Genomic DNA, 21,169 nt, shown 5'->3' with positions numbered 1-21,169 from the left:
TTCAATGTTAGTGATCAATAATACGAATTAAATAAGGTGTCTAACAGGAAGGAAACATAAAACAAGGTTATGTATTCATTGGTTGACAAAAATGTTGTGACCACAGATAAACAGGAACCAAACCCTCTATTTCCCCTAGGAGCAATGGTTAGTCATTGCTAATTCAGCATTTGCAAGAACTTTATAGAACACAACTACTGCAAATAATGAGAATCAACTGTATATAGAACATGTATTAAATATACTGTATAATTAGTGCCCTATTAAATCATATATCTATGTTTATGCTTGTTTCTATACATAAATAGGTATTTTTGCTACATAAATATGTATTATGCACATATGAATAAATAAGAATACATTTTCTAAACCTCAGTGAATAACATACTATTCTACAAAAAAGAGCAAATCTAAGAAATAAGTTGATTCATTTTACTAGTCTTTAAGATAGGGGCTTAATAACTCTCAAAATTTTAATCTCTCTTACATTTGACCTCAAAACTCCACTTGTAGGAATTTTATCCTACAGAAATGATCACACATAAATCAAAAGACATATTAAGAAATTTTTCTAATATGAAATAATTCGATGCAACCTAATCTAAATTAGATGCTACCTAGACATAAAACTAGGTAGATAAACTATACACAGTGGAATACCCTAGAACCATAAGAAGACTGAGTAAGCCACATTAATATAAAGTTAAGTATATAAAGCAGAGCAAAAAGGCAGATAACTGTAGTAACGTATGCTGCCATCTGTGTTAAAAAAGGAACATGTTGTGTATTTAATTAAAAATGCATATCGTATTTCTGGACAAGATTCATTGAAAGCTAATAATACTCTTCCTCAGAAAGAGAAACTGGATGAGGGTTAGAGGAAGAATTTTTCCTATGTGTCATTTTTGATGTTTTGTGCTTTCAACTTCAAATATACTCTCTCTTCAAAAATAAACAAAATTAAAATAAAGTGGAATCATGGTGATGGTAAGTTCAAGCACGGCCATAGTCCCTCTGCCAGGTACTTGGAGTACACTAAGCTCTTTTTAACAAATCCAAACTTTCTCTGGTTTTTGAGCCTGGTTCCAGAGGTATTAATATTTTCTCTCTGAAACCTTTTTAGGCCACTCTAATTATAATTAATTACATTATTTTTCTATTCATTTTGACTATCTACTATATGCAAGGTACTGTTTGGCATTTTGTAAAACCAGAAAGATGAATTAAACACTTATTTGTCTTCCTAAACCTTATAATGTAGATATACAGAAAATATAACAAAATTTTATTTCCAATAGGTAATTGCTGATAATTTATTTAATCCCATCTAATGTGTGATTCTGTATTACTTTATTTATTTGTTGTTTCAAGTTCCCCTCCATACATTTATCCTCCTAAATTACAATCTCGCTAAAGCTAGAAATTTGTGTACGTGTGAGTGTGTGTGTGAGTGTGTGTGTGAGTGTGTGTTTCCTTTTGTGTCCCGGTGCTCAGGACATGGTAGGTCCTGAATGAATATTAGTGGAATTATTGATTGATTGATGTTGACCTTGAGGCTTTTCTCATTTCTGAATTGTTAAAGTGAAATAAATTATAACTTTCCTCTCCAAAAAGGTGATCATTTTGAACGAAACATCGACAAAAATTGAAAACATTCACATGATATCTGCATTTCAATGATGGACCAGAATCAACATTTGAGTAAGACAGCAGAGGCACAACATTCTGAGAAAAGGAAAACTAGAAACTACTGCAATGGATTCAAGGTGGAATGCGTTTCATGTTTTCAAACTAAAATAAGTAAAGGGAGAATTTTGATTTAAAGAAAAGGCAGCCAGTTTTTTAAAAGAATATTATATTTCAAATTAGAGTTTTCAACTGAAGCATACGTTAAAATATTAACACAATGATATACATCTTGATATAAATCAATCTTTAAATCTGAATAAAAGGTCTTTGGTGACATTTCTAGTTAAGAATTTATTAAAGTTGAAAATTTAGAAAGATTTTGATATCTTCTCTTTGATTCTTGATGGACAAAAAGATACTTATAAATGTGATTAAAATAAAGCAGTCTCTGTGTAATGGATAGTATGTAAAAAAAAATTCTTACATTTGACCTATAACAGAGAAGATTTATCAGTCTTGTGAATCACTTTGTGGTCTTGACCTATTTAATTTTTTTTTTTTAAAGAACAGCATTTGTTATTCTATTAACTTAAATGATATAGTCTGAAGGGAACTAAAAGACCTGGCCCAAAGACCTAGTTGATGACTTAGGAAAGTCATTTAATTTTTCCATATGCAAGTGGGTAAAAATGATAATCCTGTCTCTTGCTTTTGTCACAAAACGGTGAGACAGTGAATGATATAGACTGTATTGCGATTTTCACAGACAGGAAAAACCAATCCTTGAGCACAGAGTCAAGGAAACCAAGACTCAAGGAAGTTGAGAAGTTTGTGTGAAGTCATCTAGGTTGTAAATGGAAAACTCTTAAAACTAAATCAAAGCCTTTAAACCCCGATAGAGAAGACTAGAGGAAATCAAGAAACCAATCAGGGCTGACTTTGATCAATATTTAAAATGTTTTCCTCAAAGTTATAGTCTTATCTAGCTGAATAAAGACCAGAGATCAGATTCAATTGCAATCATGTTATATAAAGTCTGTTTTAACTTTGTCCAGGGAACATGAGGTCTGTTTGCTTTTCAGAGATTATTGGTAAAATCAGTTCTGATGAAATATTTAAGTAATATTTAAACAGAAAAGCAGTCACCAGGAGAAAGTACTGGCTAATGCAACTGGACCACATTCTATTGCCTAGGGGTAGTAGGTTGTGCTGGCTTATTTCGCTTTTAAATATGGAGGGTTACAGTGATTCATTTGCACATGCATTCAAGGTGACAACAAACTAGCCGAAGCAAATAAAATTCCCTGGGTAGTCTCTTGCAGCATATTTGGAGAAAAGCTTCGAGTTAGCAAGTTGTCAGTGTGTATAAAGTATGTGAATTGCAGCCCAATAATAAAGAACAGAGAAGCAATAACAGTAATAGTATATCGAGCACTTACTAAATGCAAGACACTGCTCTAGTAGTTTAGTTCTACTAATGGATTTATTCCTTACCACAATTCAGTCAGCCATATGCTATTATCTCCCTTTTACACATGAAAAAAAACTTAGAGGGTGAATGACTTTCTCTAGGTCCCTAGGCTGGAAGGTGGTAGAGCCAAGGTCTGAAATTAGGCGGTCTGATTGCAAGTCCCGTGAGCTCAATTGTACTCCATGTTGCTAAAGTACCTGTGGGTTTCCATAATATTAGTACCCTCAAGATATTCTGGTAAGCACAGATTTGTAAGTGGGCTACTTAATAATCTTCCTCATTCTGTACTTCTAAAAATTCCCCTTTATACCGAATAATTGAGTTTCAAGCAAGCATATTTGCCTGCACACACACAAATACACGTTGTTACTGATGTGGGTTTACAGACTCAGCAGGGAAAAATGTGTAAAAGTGCAAATAGATAATAATTTAGAATAACAACAGCATAGATTGATTCTTTCTTACCCCTTTCCCTCAATTTTTGAACTGAACCAAGTAGGTTATATAAACCCTGCAAGTACATTGTTCATCTTTACACTTGTCATTGCTGTGCTTCAGATTTCTCGTACCACTGCGTTGTAATGAAAATTCTTTAAAAACACAAAAGCAGTGCATCATCATCAAAAAACATAAATAATAGGGAAAAAGTAAAAGGTCTCCCATTCTACCTTCATTCCCACTCCCCTTCCGGAAATCATTAGGATAACCATCCCATTTGTAACCACCAACAGTATCCCTACCCCATCCTCTGGCTAAGCTCCCATTCTACCTTCATTCCCACTCCCCTTCCGGAAATCATTAGGATAACCATCCCATTTGTAACCACCAACAGTATCCCTACCCCATCCTCTGGCTAAGCTTCTTCTGGCTTATTAGACTTTTTGCTATTTCTCAAGATGTGACGTGCACTTCTGACTTGGAGAAGCTTGCACTTGCTCTTTCCTCATCTGAAATGTCTGACTCCCAGATATCTTGCTCTTTCATCTCATTCAAATCTCTATTTAAACATTACCTCAGGCCTGACCACCCCATATAAATTAGCATTTCCTATCCATAACCCTTGAACCAAATTTGATTTTTCTTCATAGCATTTATCACCTCCTGACACTGAAATACAAATGCACACATATGTATAGGTGTGTATGTATATCTTTAATATAACAAAACAAATTTATCACAGTTCTGTAATAATCATACAATTCTGAAGTTGAGAAGTCTGAAATAGGTCTCACTGAGCTAAAATCAAGACGTTGGCAGAGCTGTATCCTTTCTGGAGACTCTAAAAGACAATTCATTTCCTTGCCTTTTCCAACTTCTGGAAATTGCCCAAAGTTCTTGACTAATAGCTCTCTTCCATATTCAAAGCTAGTGATGGTCAGTCAAGTATTTTTCACATTGACATTGACTTTTCTGCTCCCTTTTCCACATTTAAAGGACCCTTAGGATTACATTGAGTTAACCAGGATAATATAGGATAACCTCTTCAAGGTCATCTGATTAGCAGCCTTAACTCCACTTGCAACCTTAAGACCCCCTTGCCGGGCTACCTAATATATTCATGGGTAGGCAGAGTGACGGCATGCAAAGATGTCCAGGTCCTAATCTCCAAAACCTGTAAATATATATATTTTTCCTAGAGGAAGTCATTTGCCCTCTTTGCATCTAAGTTTTTTCACCTGTGAAAGGGAAATAATAGCATCTGGCTGACAGACTTATGGTAAGGAATAAATCCACTAACAGAAGTAAAACACTAGAACAATGTATGGTATATAGTAAGTGCTCAATAAATGCTAGCTACTACTATTTTTATTGCTTCTTACTTGCTTTGGCCAGATTGTTGTCATCTTGCTGTACATGTGAGAATGAAATCAATGTCCAGCACATTGAGATATAAAGTTGGGTGGCTGATTTGAGATCATTCTTTTTTTATGTAGCTGTTTTTCACTATGAAATTCCTTCTTAATACTGTATTTGTACATACCATATGTTTTGGTATTTTGTGATTTCATTTTTGTTTGTCTTGAGATATTTTCTAAATTCCTTTTTGAGTTCTTGGACCTATTGTTGTTCAAGAGGGTGTTGCCTAATTTTTACATATTTGTGAATTCTCCAGTTTTTCTCCTGCTATTGATTCCTAGTTTCATTCCATTGTGGGTAGAAAAGATACTTGCGATGATATCAATCTTCTTAGATTTGTTAAAACTTATTTTGTGGCCTAACACGTGATATATCTTGGAGAAAGATATGAGTACATTTAAAAGGAATGTGTATTTCATTGTCATTGGGTGGAACGTTTTTTGTATGTCTTTTAGGTCAATTTGGTCTATAGTGGTGTTTGAGTTATCCATTTCCTTATTATTTCTATCCACTATTTAAAATAAGGTATTAAAATCTTCCACTATTATGGTATTGCTCTTTATTTCTCCCTTCTGTTGTGTAAATGTTTGCTTTATATATTTAGGTACTCTAATGTTGGGGATAGAAAGAGAGGTAGATAGATAGATAGACAGATAGGGATAGAGATACTTATTAAATCTTCCTGGTCAATGGACCCTTTTATCATTATATAATGTCCTTTTTGTCTCTTGTGACATTATTTACTTAAAGTCTATTTTGTTTGATATAAATACAACCACCCCTGCTCTCTTTTGGTTACCAATTGTGTGGAATATCTTTTCCCATCACTTCACTTTCAGTCTTTGCGTGTCTTTAGATCTAAAGTGAGTTTCCTGCTTTCCCCATCCCTACTGGTGCCTCTCCTGCTTTCCCCATCCCTACTGGTAACCACTAGTTTTTTTTCTATATCTGTGAATCTGTTTCTGTTTTGCTATATACATTTGTTTGTATTATTTTTTAGATTCCACATATAAGTGATATCATATGGTATTTGTCTTTCTCTGTCTGACTTATTTCACTAAGTGTATTTTCTAGGTCCATATACATTACTCTAAATGGCAGATTTTCACTCTGTTTTATGGCTGAGTAATATTCGTGTGTGTGTGTGTGTGTGTGTGTGTGTGTGTGTGTGTGTGTGTGTGTCTTTATCTGTTCATCTGTTGATGGACTCTTGGGTTGCTTCAATATCTTGGCTATTGTAAATAGCACTACTATGAACATTGGGTGTATATATCTTTTCGAATTAGTGTTTTTGAGGTTTCCAGATATGTACTCAGGAGTGGAATTGCTCGATCATATGTTAATTCTATTTTTAGTTTTTTGAGGAATCTCCATACTGTTTAGTTTTTGAGGAACCTCCATACTGCAAGTGGCTGCACCAATTTACATTCCCACTGACAGTGTACAGTGTTCCCTTTTCTCCACATCCTCACTGACATTTATTACTTGTAGACCTTTTGATGATGGCCATTCTGATAGGTGTGAGGTGATATCTCATGGTTGTTTGGATTTGCATTTATCTAATAGTTAGTGATGTTAAGTATCTTTTCATGTGTCTGTTGGCCATCTGTATGTCTGCTTTAGAAAAATGTCTACTCAGGTCTTCTGCCAATTATTTACTTATTTTTTATATTGAGTTGCATGGGCTGTTTATATATTTTGGATATTAACCCCTTGCCAGTCATATTAGTTGCAAATATTAACTCCAATTACAAAGGTTGTCTTTTTCTTTTAATCCATGGTTTCCTTTATGTACAGAAGGATTTAAGTTTAATCAGGGCTCATTTGTTTATTTTTGCTTTAATTTTTTTGCCTTAGGAGACAGAACCAAAAAAAGAAAAATGTTGCTACAATTTATAATATGTCAAACAGTGTTCTGCCTATGTTCTCTTCTGGGTGTTTTATGGTTTCAGGTCTTACACTCAGCTCTTTAATCCATTTTAATTTTTTTTGTGTATGGTGTGAGGAAGTGCTCTCATCTCATTGTTTTGCATGTAACTGTACATTTTCCCCAGCACCACTTGTTAAAGACACTGTCTTTCCTCTATTGTGTATTCTTACCTCTTTTGTTGAAGATTAATTGACCATAGATGTGTGGGTTTATTTCTGGACTCTCTATTCTGTTTCATTGATGTATGTGTCTGTTTTTGTGCCAGTACCAGGTTGTTTTGGTTACTGTAGCTTTATAGTATTGTCTAAAATCTGGGAGAGTGAAACCTTCAGCTTTGTTCTTTTTTTCTCTAGATTGCTTTGGCAAATCAGGGTCTTTTGTGGTTCCATATGAAATTTAGGATTACCTATTCTAGTTTTATAAAAGTGTCATGGGTATTTTGATAAAGATTACATTAAATCTACAGATTCTTTGGGTAGTATGGAAAATTTAAGAATATCAATTCTTCTAATCCAAGAGCACAAGACATCTTTTCATTTCTTTGTATCATCTTCAATTTTATCAGTGTTTTAAAGTTTTCAAAGTATAGTTGTTTCACCTCCTTGGTTAAATTTATTCTTGGGTATTTTATTCTTTTTGATGGAATTTTTTAAACTTTCTCTTTCTGATAGTTCATTATTAGATATAGAAAAACAACAGATTTCTGTATGTTAATCTTGTATCCTGACACTTTGCTCAATTCATTTATTAGTTCTAACAGTTTTTGGGTGAAGGCTTTAGGGTTTTCTATATAAAGTATCATGCAAATAGTGACAGTTTTAATTTTCCCTTCCAATTTGTATGGCTTTGGTTTCTTTTTCTTGTCTGATTGCTGTGGCTAGGACTTCCAATACTATGTTAAACAGAAGTGGCAAGAGTAGGCATCCTTGTCTTGCTCCTGAATTTAGAGGAAAAGCTTTCACCTTTTCACCATTAAGTATGATGTTAACTAGGGGTTTGTCATAGATGGACTTTATTATGTTGAGATATGGTCCCTTTATATACATTTTATGAGAGTTTTTATCATGAATAGATTTCAAATTAAGCTGTAAGGGAAGAAATAAAAAGAAGAAAAAATGTACAGAGAAGAACTACAAAAACAACTGGAAAACAAGTAATAAAATGGCAATAAGTACATACCTATCAATAATTACTTTAAATGTTCATGGACTAAATGTTCCAATCAAGAGACATAGGGTGGCTTACTGGATTAAAAAAAAAGACCCTTCTATATGCTTCTTACAAGCAACTCACTTCAAAGCTAAAGACACACACAGACTGAAAAGTGAGGGGTAGGAAAAAGATATTTCATGCAAACAAAAACAACAAGAAAGCAGGGGTAGCAATACAAAATATACTTTAAAAGAAAGACTATAACAAAGGCGAGCAAGGGCATTATGTAACGATAAAGGGATCAATACAAGAAGAGGATTCATACTCATTAACATATATGCACTCAATTCAGGAGCATCTAAATATATAAAGCAAATATTAACAGACATAAAGGGAGAAATTGGCAATAATACAATAGTAGTAGGGGATTTTAACACCCTACTTACATCAATGAACAGATCATTCAGACATAAAATCAATATGGCACAGCGGTCTTAAATGACACTATAGACTAGTTAGACTTAATAGATATTTATAGGACATTACATCCCCAAACAACAGGATTCACATTCTTTTCAAGTGCACGTAGAATGTTCTCCAGGATAGATCACATGCTAGGACACAAAATACTTCTGAACAAATTTAAGAGGATAGAAATTATATCAAGCCTTTTTTTCTGACCACAATGGTATGAAACTAGAAATCAATTACAGAAAGAAAAATGGGAAAAGAACAAACATGTGGAAACTAAATAACATGCTACTATAAAACCAATGGATCAATGAAGAAATCAAAGAGGAAATCAGAAAATACCTCAAGACAAATGAAAATGGAAACACAACACTCCCAAATCTATGGAATGTACTGATAGCAAAAGCAGTTCCAAGAGGGAAGTTCACAGCAATACAGGCTTTCCTCAAGAAACAAGGAAGATCTCATATAAACAACCTAACCTATCATCTAAAAAAATTAGAAAAAGAAAATCAAACAAATCCCAAAGTCAGCAGAAGGAAGGAAATAATAAAGATCAAGGAGGAAAAATGGGGATCAAAAAACAATAGAAAAGATCAATGAAACCAAGAGCTGCTTTTGTAGAAAAGATAAAATTGATAAACCTTTAGCCAGGATGATCAAGAAGAAGAGAGGGAGTACCCAAATAAACAAAACAATAAATAAAAGAGGAGAAATAACAATCAATACAAGAAAGATACAAGAAATCATAAGAGAATACTATGAATAGTTACATGCCAATGAATTGGGTAACTTAGAAAAAATGGACAAATTTCTAGAAACATACAAACTGCCAAGACTGAATCAAGAAGAAATAGACAATTTGAACGGACCAATCAGTAGTAGTGAAATTGTTTGTAAAAATAATAATAATAATAATAATAAACTCCCAGCAAACAAAAGTCCAGAACCGAATGGCTTCATCAGGGAATTTTACCAAACATACAAACAAGAATTAGTAACTATCCTTCTCAAACTATTCCAAAAAACTGAAGGGATGGAACACTCTCAAATTCATTCTATGAGGCCCCTGTTACTCTGATACCAAAACCAAAGACACTACAAAAAAAGAAAATTACTGGTCAATATCTTTGATGATTATAGGTGCAAAAATCCTAAACAAAATATTAGCAAACTGAATCCAACAGTGTATAAAAAGGGTCATAACACCATGATCCAGTTGTATTTATTCCAGGGATGCAAGGATGGTTCAATATTTGCAAATCGATCAATGTGATACACCATATTAACAAAGGAAGAATAAAAATCACATGTTCATCTCAATAAACACAGAAAAAAACATTTTTTTAAAAAAAACATACATTCAGCCCCTTTACAGTTTTTGTTTTGTTTTTTTTTTCTGTATGCGGGCCTCTCACTGATGTGGCCTCTCCCGTTGTGGAGCACAGGCTCTGGATGCGCAGGCCTAGCAGCCATGGCTCACGGGCCTATCCGCTCCGCGGCATATGGGATCTTCCCGGACCGGGGCACGAACCCGTGTCCCCTGCATCGGCAGGCAGACTCTTAACCACTGCGCCACCAGGGAAGCCCAATACATGTACTATTTGAATTGGATAAACGTATATTCTTTATCTGAATAAAAAGTAACTGAATATACCTATAATTTTCCAGTGACAAAAATTGGCAAATGTTAAAGAAAACATAAATTTTTCTTATATAAATATTTTTCAAGAAAGATACTCTAAAGAGAGGCAAAAATGATAGCAACTGTGATATTTAGAATAAAAAATGTACATACGTAAATATTTTTAAAAAGGAATTGAGAATATTTCCAATTAGCACAATTTGCTGTGGGCTCATTAAGAGAATATTTTCTTCATTAAAAATATTATGAGCTACAGAGAAGAGTCAATTGAAATATTGACAATTTCAAATTCAGTAATCATAAAATGCAATTTTGATGAAGATTTCAGATAATTTTTTAAATAAACTAAAATGTCTAAGAATAATTTGAAAATTATCCTTCAGAAAAATAATAGTGACATAGTAATGGAGATACTCATAAGAAACTGAATAAAATACATGGATATACATATTGGTATACATAAAAATATACTAATATATCCACCAAGAATAATTATACTGTGTATTATTTTAAAATATTAAAGTAAGCAATGAAAAGAAAAAAAATTTAATGTTTCCTTCAATTTACTTGGATATGTGTTTTTTATTTGAAAAAATTAGAACAATAGTAACAAGCAATTTATTCATCAATAAAATTTCAAAAACTGTTCTAAGCTTAATTATTTTTTATCACTCATTTTGCTCTAAAAATTATTCCAGTTTATATGATAAATTATATATTTACACTAGCTATAAGAGAGATACAAACCAAATTCCTATTAGGCAATATACAGCTTCACTAAAGAGGTGTCACTGAGGTGGGTATTAAAAAGTTGAATTCATGGAAACAGCATGGAATGGTGGTTGCTAGAACCAGAGGGTGTGGGAAATTGAGTGATGTTGGTCAAAGGGTATAAACTTTCTGTTATAAGATACATAAGTTCTGGGGATCTAGTGTACAGCATGATGACTCTAGTTAACAATATTGTATTATATACTTGAAATTTCCTAAGAGGGTTTATCTAAATGTTCTCACTCCAAAAATAAAACATAGGTAACTATGTGAGGTGATGAATGTGTTAACTAATTTTATTGTTCTAATCGTTTCACAATTTATGCATATGTCAATTGCAATGTTATACACATTAAATTTATACAATTTTATTTGTCAATCATACTTCAATAAAGTTGGAAAAATAAAATTGCATGCAGTATTCCCAGTGCAAATGGAGGAAAGCAGGTAGACTACTACAAATAAACCAAGTGAGATGCAACAAGAATCTGACTTAGGAAAATAAAGAGATGAAGGAAAAGTGGGTTAGTATATTAGATCCAAGAACTGTTTTGCTTTTCATATGTGAAATACTTGTGTTCAAATCACAGTTCTGCAACAGTTTTAGCCTTATTCCCTTAGTTAAATAACTTTGCATCTCTAAACTTTATTATTCTTACTTGTAAAATGAAGAGAGTAATGCATACCATGCAAGGATTTTGTGAGCATTAGAAATAATACTTCTAGAATACCTGGAACAGCCCTAGCAAATATTAGCTCCCACATAACATAATTCACATTCATATCCTTCCTGTATTAATTGGAAAGAGAAATATCCAGTGGATGGGGAGATATTAAGTTTTCTGTAGGATGTCTGATGCAAACCTTCATCTTTATCTCTGCTCTCAAATATTTTTGAAAGCTATATTGACTATTGATAGTTTCTGTTTAGGAAAGTTTGGAGACTTAACTAAGATTTATGTCATAGGAAAGCATAGGTTACAAAGAGAGAACACACACAACACCTATCCAGAAGATGTGGCATAAATTAACATCTTGATTATGCATATTATTTCAGATACTGTATCTTTTCTCATTCTTGTAGCTTCTTTTTACAGTTTTTTTGTGTGTGAAATTTTCTATTTTCATTCATTGTGAGATAACTTCCCTTTACATCAAAGAGCTCAGTTAGATTAGTTGCTTTAAAATTCTTGTTCAGGGCTTCTCTGGTGGCGCAGTGGTTGAGAATCTGCCTGCTAATGCAGGGGACACAGATTCGAGCCCTGGTCTGGGAGGATTCCACATGCCACGGAGCAACTAGGCCCGTGAGCCACAACTACTGGAGCCTGTGCTCCGCAACAAGAGAGGCCGTGATAGTGAGAGGCCCGCACACCGCGATGAAGAGTGGACCCTGCTTGCCACAACTAGAGAAAGCCCTCACACAAAAACAAAGACCCAACACAGCAAAAATAAATTAATTAATTAATAAACTCCTACCCCCAACATCTTCTAAAAAAAAAAAAAAATTCTTGTCCAGTAATACTAACATATGTGTAATCTCAGGGTTAGTCTTGGTTGACTGTTATCTTTCTTGAGAAATGGTTACATTTTCTTGGCTCTTCATATGTTGGTAATTTTGAACATTGTTACATTCTTCCAAAGGGTGTTGATATTTTTTTTTGTTTTACAAGGCAATTAAATTTGTTGACCTGAAACTGCAAACTCTATCTCTTAGGAAATAGTTCAAATCTCAATTAAATTACTTTATCCATAGGGCTACTTGAGTTTCCCTGTTCATGAATAGTTCAGAGGTCAAAAATTTGGACAGGGCTTCCCTGGTTGATAGTCCGCCTGCTGATGCAGGGGACACGGGTTCGTGCCCCGGTCCGGGAGGATCCCACGTGCCGCGAAGCGGCTGGGCCCGTGAGCCATGGCCGCTGAGCCTGCGCGTCCGGAGCCTGTGCTCCGCAACAGGAGAGGCCACAACAGTGAGAGGCCCGCGTACCGCAAAAAAAAAAAAAAGAAAAAAAATGTGGACAGTTTATATGCAGAATTTGGGGCTCCCCATTCTCTGGATCTCTCCTTCATGAGATTCTCCCCTAAATTTTAACCTAAACTCTTCTTTCTCATTCTTCAGGCCACAAGGACTGTGATTTCTCTAGAAGAATTTTAGCTTTTGTGAATAATGCTGTGACCTTACCTTAAAGCCATAAGAATGAGAAACTAACCTTAGGCATTTCCTTCTTTTAAGGGTCAACCCCTGTCCAGAATCTGACTGCTTTTGTTTGCTCTCCCATGCTTTTGGGTGTTTTTTGTTTTCCCCTCAGACTTTACAATGGTTGTTTGCTGCAGGATCAGTCCAGTGGGAACTTATTCAGCTATACTGGAAGTGGAAATAGTTATAAGTATTTAAAAATCACCCTGGGTGTGGTGTGAAAAAGAGTTGACAGTGAGGAAAGGGACACCAGTTAGAAATAGTATTCTGGGTGTAAGATGATGGTTATTTGAGGTAGGAATATAAAGTGAAGCATATTAAAAAGAGAGATGTTTATAAGATTAAATATTTAGCTTTGGGGGACTGATTGGATGTGATATATAAGAGAGTAGATTCTAAGTGGTGACACAGGAAAGGAGGTGAAAGGGGAGGAAGAAAAGGATGCAATCTGGACATTAAAACCAAAATGGAGCTCTAATGCGGGCACTTTGGAAAAGCAGCCTAAACCTCAGCAAAAGCAAGCTTGGCTTAAAATATAGATTTGGCAATCATCAGCATTTAGGTGGCAATAAAAACAATGACAATTTATGAGTTTTTCCAGAAAGAGTATGTAGAATAAAAAGAGAAGACAGTTTGAAACAAAACCCTGAAATAAAGTTTGGAATAGCTAAAGTATCCTAGGCCTGCTGAGGATAGTTTGAAAAATGATGCAAAAAATAAGATCTGATTCATTCAAACATAAACAACTCTCAGATTTGACTGGAAAAAATGAGAGAGAGTTATGGAAAAGTGAGGACGCAGCGGGGCAGGAGGAAGCTTTTTAATGGAATAAGCCTGAATATGGATTAATTGTACAGTTATTCCCTGGTAAATCTCAAAACTACTTCCAGACAAAACTCTCTCTTGAGCACAAACCCTGCCTTAGTTGTGTCCATTTGGTAGATGTTTATTTTTAGACATCTCAAATTTGAGTTTTGAAAAGATGATTTCATTGTCTTTAACCCTAATACTTCTCTTTTTCTCATCCCCAATAATAGTATTACTACATACAATTATACAAACTAAAAATCAGAATACTTATTTTCCATTATTCCCACATCTTATTGGTTCTCCTCTTAAACTTTTTCCGAGTGTGTCTGTAACCTTTTAATCCTCTCTTCCCAACTCTGCTCATCTTTTTTTCTGAAATCAGCTTTCTAATTAATTTATTTGCCATAAATTCATTTTCCTCATGGCTACCAGAATTAGCCCTCTAAAATTTAATCTCCTTACATCACATTTAAAAATACAGATTGATCTCCCAATGGTTGGCATACTTCTATCCTTATATTCCACCCACAGATATTCTTTTTGTTTTTCAAATGATCTGTGTTCTTTCACTACTCTGGGGCTTTTCATGTGTTTCCTATTTTGTTTTAAGTGTTTATTTCTTCTTCGGTTTCTAAGCTTCTATTAACCCCTAAAGACTTAGTTTAAATGTTAGCACATCTATAGAAACTTTGACCTGTGTAGAAAGAATTAATCACTTTTTTCTGTGTACTCATAAATTTAAAACTGTATAGCAATTACAGTACTCATTACATTATTATACTGGCATTAATTGTTTATTGGCCCAGGGAAACATTAGTTCTTTGGGGGCATTTATTACGTCTTAATTGCTTTTATTTCCTTTCTTACTCTGTGCCTGTCTCAACTCCAAGGTTTAGTGGAGGAACTGCCATATTGTAGCTGCTCGATAAATGTTTGCTGAGTAAATTTGTTTGAGGTTCCTATGAGTTAACTGAGTTAATCATGGCTGTACATATGGCAATGTAGAAACTTGGAACTGTTTTCTGACCTTAATCCTAAGACTCTTGCCATCATAAACAAAGGACTGACCTGCCACGACTGCAGGTAAATATAGACTTTACCTCTTATCTCAATGCTAGCTGTGTCTTTCTGCCTGTGATATTTTAAAATCTATTTGATGATTGTGAACATTCGTATCTCTGTTTTGAAATCTCTCAATCTTAAATTCTCTATCCTTATGCTTTTGTCTTTTAATATTTTTCATTGGAGATTTCAGTTTTATTATTATTTAATTTTTTATGTTCTGAGAAAATCATCATATCATTCTTTCTCTGAAATTCAGCCTCACATTAGGAACATGGTTAAAAATGCCCATCTCCCAGGGTTATAGAGTAAAAGAAAGCACATTTATAAATCTGTCTATATTAACTCATTTCATATCCTTCTAAAATCCTAGCTTATTGGAGGAATCCTGCTGTAGCCATTGTGTTTGCATCTGTTACCCTTTTCTTCTTTGTAAAACCAATTTAGGATTATACTGTACGAATTTTGACTTTATTGAGTGTCTCTTTTGTCTTGAGCTAATCTTCCTTTTAAGATTGAAGACATGGACATTACAAAATCTTTCTCTGAACTTTTAGAAAGCTGCTCTTATATAGGACAGGTTTTACATCTGGTTATGCTTGTATCTGCTTACTGAGATGTCCTGTTACTTTATGAAACTCCCTCCTCTTTGATTTTACCAATTAGTGTTTTGATGATAAGGATTTAGGTAAAAGTTTGCCTCAGTATTTCTTTAATAATCAATAAATCATTTTGCCAGTATGCTCATTACTGATTCTGCAGCACCTGAAATAGTGCCTGACAAAAAATGTGTTTGGCTAAATAATCAGAGTCCTATTTTTATTTGACCGAACTTACAGCCAAAAGCTGAATGATGAGAGCTCAAAGTGATAATAAAAACAGACATTTCTCAATACTATGTGCCCCAAATTTTATGTATATTATTTTAATTAATCTTCACAACAATTTTACTGTAATTATCTCCATCTAAAAGCTGAGGAAACTAGGAAATGAGAGGTTTCACTACATGTAAGCTCTGTACCAGATTTATAACCTAAATTTGGGGAATAACAATTTATTCAACAACCAAAAAACATTTATTGAATACTTACTCATTATGTGTCAGGCATCTGAGTTTGATAGGAGCCTGATAACATTTTTTTTTCTATTTATTAGAGAAGGAAGGGCAGAACTTGACTTCTAGCTCAATAAGACAGACAGAATAATAAGGTTGAAGCCTTCTCCTCCCCCCTCCAATTTTACTAAATAATGTAAAATGTATTAAAGGCAACTTGTAGATGTGCTAGAAAACAAGAAGAGATACATTCTGTAAATCAGAAAGTATGAGCGTTTTCTAAAAAGTAAGAAGTAGAAAGAATTAGGCTAAAGAAAGAAATCACAGCCCAAGACAAGTGCAGGAAAAGAAACCTGAAAAAAAATGGACATGGCTTCCAAGCATGTTTCAAAGGCAAAAGCCACAGATAATGGGATCAAGAGAGGTCCCAGGGACCACCGACAGGTTGTTGTATAGGCTATTCCACTCAATCAGAGAAAACATGCTTCTTTCCTTGTTTAACATCTCCCCTGATCATCAAATTATCCTCCCCCACTTAGTGCAAGCAGCAAACTGCAGAGACATCTACCCTGGGCAGGAGGTAGTGAGCATGGGCGGATGCCCTCCCGGGCATATGGAGCAGAACGGTGTCTCAAGCTGGCAACACTCATGAAGAAGTGAGGTGCCCATATGCAGATTAACTCTTAACTACCCTACTGCTAAAGATTTCTGCCTCTCCATCCCAGATAGGCTTCACAAAGACTGAATATTCAGAGACAAGGAAACGGGAGCTTCCATATGTAAAACAAAGCAGACAGGCAAGAATCACTAGGTATTAGATATTTTCATTCACCACTCTTGAAGGGAGGCAACAAACTCAATAAAATAAAAAATTCTCCCATGGCTGTACACACACACACACACACACACACACACACATACATATAATATATATGTTTATATATATATATGATTTATTTATTTATATTTATATAAAAGAACAGAACTTTAAGTAAAGGGTGGGGAGAGGAATGGAGGAGGGAAGGTTTACCAAGAAGTTCTACATCTGTATAAAACTTCACAGGTCAGGGGACAACAACACAGTGAAGTTATGGGAAAAAAATGAAATTATGTAGTAATGTACCATTACCCTTCAGCCAGTAACACTTTGAACATATCCAGTGGGACATGTTACTTCTCTCAGCAAAAGATCACCCACATTTTTTTCAACGGGAAAATGCATTTTTTATTGTGGTAAAACATATAATGTTAAATTTACCATCTTAACCAATTTTTGAAGGTACAGTTCAGTGGTATTAGGTATATTCATATTGTCGTACAACCAATCTCTAGACTTTTTCATCCTGCAACACTGAAATTCTATACTTACTAAATACTAATACTCTCTCTTGTCTTCTTCCAGTTTTGGGGAACTGAATTTTTATTTTCTGCTTCTATGATTTTGACTTCTTTAAATACTTCATATGGGCGGAATCATACAATATTTGTCCTTTTGTGACTGGTTTATTTCACTAAGCATAATATTTTTGAGGCTCAGCCATGTTGTAGCATGTGATAGGATTTCCTTCCTTTTAAGGCTGCATAATATTCCATTATATGTATATACCATATTTTCCTCATCCATTCATCTGTTGATGGACATTTGGATTGCTTCTACCTCCTGGATATTTTGAATAATGCTGTGATAAACATGGATGTGCAAATATCTCTTTGAGATCCTTTTTTTAAGTCTTTTGGATATATACCCAGAAGTGGGATTGCTGAATCTTATGATGATCCTGTGACTCTGGGTAATAATACTGGATGTAAAAGGAATTTACTTATGGATATAAGTGTGGGCTGTAAGAAAGAAGAATAGATAAATTTTGTTAAAATCAAAGTGAAAATAAAACATCTATAACCAGTGGGCTTGAAAGTCTTCTATTTTTTTTAGAACACTGACTGTATTGCTTTGTTGTCTTCATTTTAATTTGGTTTTCTCCAATATTAGCGAGGTTTTATAAATGAAAATTTTTTCAGCTGACTTCCTGGAAATACTACCTTTGAGAATGTCTAGCGACTCCCCTCACAGTTCGCCTTTGCTGTTCATTTGGGACTAAAGAATAGCTTGTCATCCTGGCCATCTCACATCATTATCTAGCTTCTTAGAAATCAGTTAATGACATTAATTAAAAAATAACAACTTTGACTGTCCTGCTCTAATAATCTGATGTTGTAACCAAGTTAGAAAATGAGGGGCTTCCCTGGCGGTCCAGTGCTTAAGGCTCCGTGCTCCCAATGTGGGGGTGCAGGTTCCATCCCTGGTTGAGGATTAAGATCCCACATACCGTGCAGCACGGTTGGAATAACTAACTAAATTGGCTTTAAAAAGAAAGGAAGAAAGAAAATGGTACTTTATCGGTACACTGATGTTAATGTTAAAAGGACTAAGAAGTACCAACTGGAATAGAAGAAAGGTGGGTATGCTTTTTATAATAAAAATATTACTAAGTAAAGAAGAAATGCTATTTTAATTCTATGCATATATAAGCATTATGTGATCTTATGATTAATTATTTTTCCCTTTCCTTCTGCTTTTTCTTAGATGTTCTTGGCAGCCCTGTCACTCAGCTTTATTTCTAAGACACTAAGTGCAATCATTATGAAAGGTTCCATCACTCAAATAGAAAGGAGATTTGACATATCATCTTCTACTGTTGGCTTAATTGATGGAAGCTTTGAAATGGGTAATTTTTGTTTCTGTTTTGATTATTACTTAGTAACGAGATTTGCAGAGGGAAAAAAGTGTTCACATACGCTCTACACCACTGATCCTTAACCAGGGGTAAATTGCCCCCATCCCCACCCCCTGCCCAGGGGCAATTTGGCAATATCTGGAGATATTTTTGGTTGTCATTGCTGAGGATTAGGGAATGTCACTGGCATCTAGTGGTAGAGGCCAGGGATGCCTTGAAACATCCCACAATGCACAAGACAGCCTCCAAAACAAAGAATTACCTAGTCCAGAATGTCAAAAGTATAGAGGTTAAAAAACCCTGATTTACACAAACTCGTTGCCTGCAAACTAATATTTTGCAGGGCTAAAACTTCTCTTTCTCAAGATGTCCTATTGCAAAAAAATGTTGGAGAGAGGATTATGATTCTGATGATTTGAGGAGAGGAGAACAATTTTGAAGCAATCTTTGTTAGGGTCTACTGTTGAACTGGGTATAAAATTTGGGGTTAAAAGTCTTTTTTTTTTTAGAACATTGAGTATATTGTTTTGTTGTCTTCATTTTAATTTGGATTTCTCCAATAACAGTGAGGTTTTATATAATTTTTTAACATTCTTTTCTCTTACTTTATGAACTGGTCGCTGATTACCTCTGCCATTTTCCTCCCCCCGCCTTTTAATGATTTGAAGGGTTTCAAAATTTATGTCTGTTGTATAGATTACACATATTTTTTACAAGTTTGCTCTTTACCTTTTAACCTTTTAAAAATATACTTGTTTATTGAATGTTTAAAAAATAATTGTGTAAAGGAAGACCCATCTATCTTTTGGTCATGAATTCTGCCTTTTCATGATTCAGAAGCTATTACACCATACATATCCTTCACTTTTCCACCTTCTAGGTTTAATGAAACCATCTAGAACTTTAGTATTAGACTGTGATTAGCTTTAAATTCTAATTCATTGTATATCTCTTTATATTGAGGAATTGATTCTTATTATCTTTGTTAAACTTTGTAGCTATTTAAAAGCAATTAGTTGGACATGGTTATAAGTTTTACTGGTTTCCTTCCTAACACTATTTCTTGAACCTTATGACTTCAAGTCTCATCTTTAGTTTTTCTGGAGTATATCTTCAAGTAGCTTTTTTTTTCCAGAAATAATTGAACATAAGACATATTTTCTGAGCCCTTGCATGTTGGAAAATGTATTTATTTTACTATCATAGTCAACTGATAATTTGAGTATGAAATTAAAACTTCAGAATCTTTTTTTCTCAGAACATTAAAAACATGTATCTACTGTGTTATAACACAATATTATACATAAGAAATCATTACCAGTATCATTGTCATGCACTGATAGGACCTCTTCTTTATGCCTGAATTTCAGAAATTTTACCAACATATACCTAGGATGGTCTCTTTTACATTATTTATGCTGGAGAAATGTAGAAATTTTTATCTGATGTCTTAAGCCTTCCTTTACCTCAGGAAATTTATTTTCTATATTTAAATTTGTTCCGTCCCCTCTATTTTCTTCTGAAACATATATGAATATTAAATTTTCTGGCTATTTTTTCACTTTAAGTTTTTCTTTCTAAAATTCGACCTTTCTTTTTTCTTGAAACTCCATCAGTCTTTGCTGATGCCATCTTTCATCTTATTGTATCAGGTCCCAATATGTACATTTCTGTAGAGTATTTAAAATTTTCAACAATACTTTATTGTTCTCTTATTATTTTTAGTCTGCTAGCTCTTATTTTATGGATGCAACATACCTTTGTACCTCTAGAGATACTAACTGGATTTTTTCAAAATGTCTTCTCTTCTTAGTTTCCTCATTTAACTGTTTTCTTCATGGGTTACTTTATCTGCTGGTTCAGTTTGGTGCTTTTACTTCATGTTATTTTTTTCCATCAAATGTTCAGTAATTCTTGGTTGTTGTCTGTTCGTTATTATACTTGTAGCTCCAGATGGACTGGAATTGGTCATGACTCCCACCACTTAGATTGGTCTTTTTCCTCTTTTGAATCTAAATAACTTATAGCTAACATTAAATCTCAAGTGACCTCTCCTCCAGGAAACTTTCCTGAAACCTCTAATTAATTTAAGCTTCCCCTTTCTGTGGTCTAAGAGTACTTCTGTCCATTTATCTATTTTTGTCACTGGTAGGTAAATTCTTTTAGAGCAGATACCATGCACTGTTTATCCTTTTCCTCTATTTCTGGCTTCTAACCCCATGACAGGTACTTAATAAGAATTTAAAGATTTCTAGGAGTGAATGAAAAATGCATGAATAAATACCTTCCCTCAGGTATTTTTGTCCATTTTTCTCCATTCCAGTACAACCCACTCAACTCCAAATTCTTCATAAAATTTTGCTTCACTAATATCGCCAAGTAATTCAA

General features: G+C 34.2%; 1 protein-coding gene across 1 annotated transcript in view; it reads left to right on the top strand.

The window, feature by feature from the left end:
- Window positions 1-1,676: 1,676 nt before the first annotated feature.
- LOC101328976 (solute carrier organic anion transporter family member 1B3) overlaps window positions 1,677-21,169 on the top strand; it is a 53,305-nt gene continuing 33,812 nt past the window's right edge. The window contains exons 1-2 of the mRNA XM_004323432.3: window positions 1,677-1,766; window positions 18,631-18,772. Coding sequence (XP_004323480.1) covers window positions 1,677-1,766; window positions 18,631-18,772 — 232 coding nt within the window. The remainder of the gene's footprint in view (window positions 1,767-18,630; window positions 18,773-21,169) is intronic.

The sequence above is a fragment of the Tursiops truncatus genome, chromosome 11 (genome assembly GCF_011762595.2).
Source record: "Tursiops truncatus isolate mTurTru1 chromosome 11, mTurTru1.mat.Y, whole genome shotgun sequence".
NCBI lineage: Eukaryota > Metazoa > Chordata > Mammalia > Artiodactyla > Delphinidae > Tursiops > Tursiops truncatus.
The sequence above is the reverse complement of the archived record's forward strand: the minus strand, read 5'-3'. Positions and strand labels throughout refer to the sequence as shown.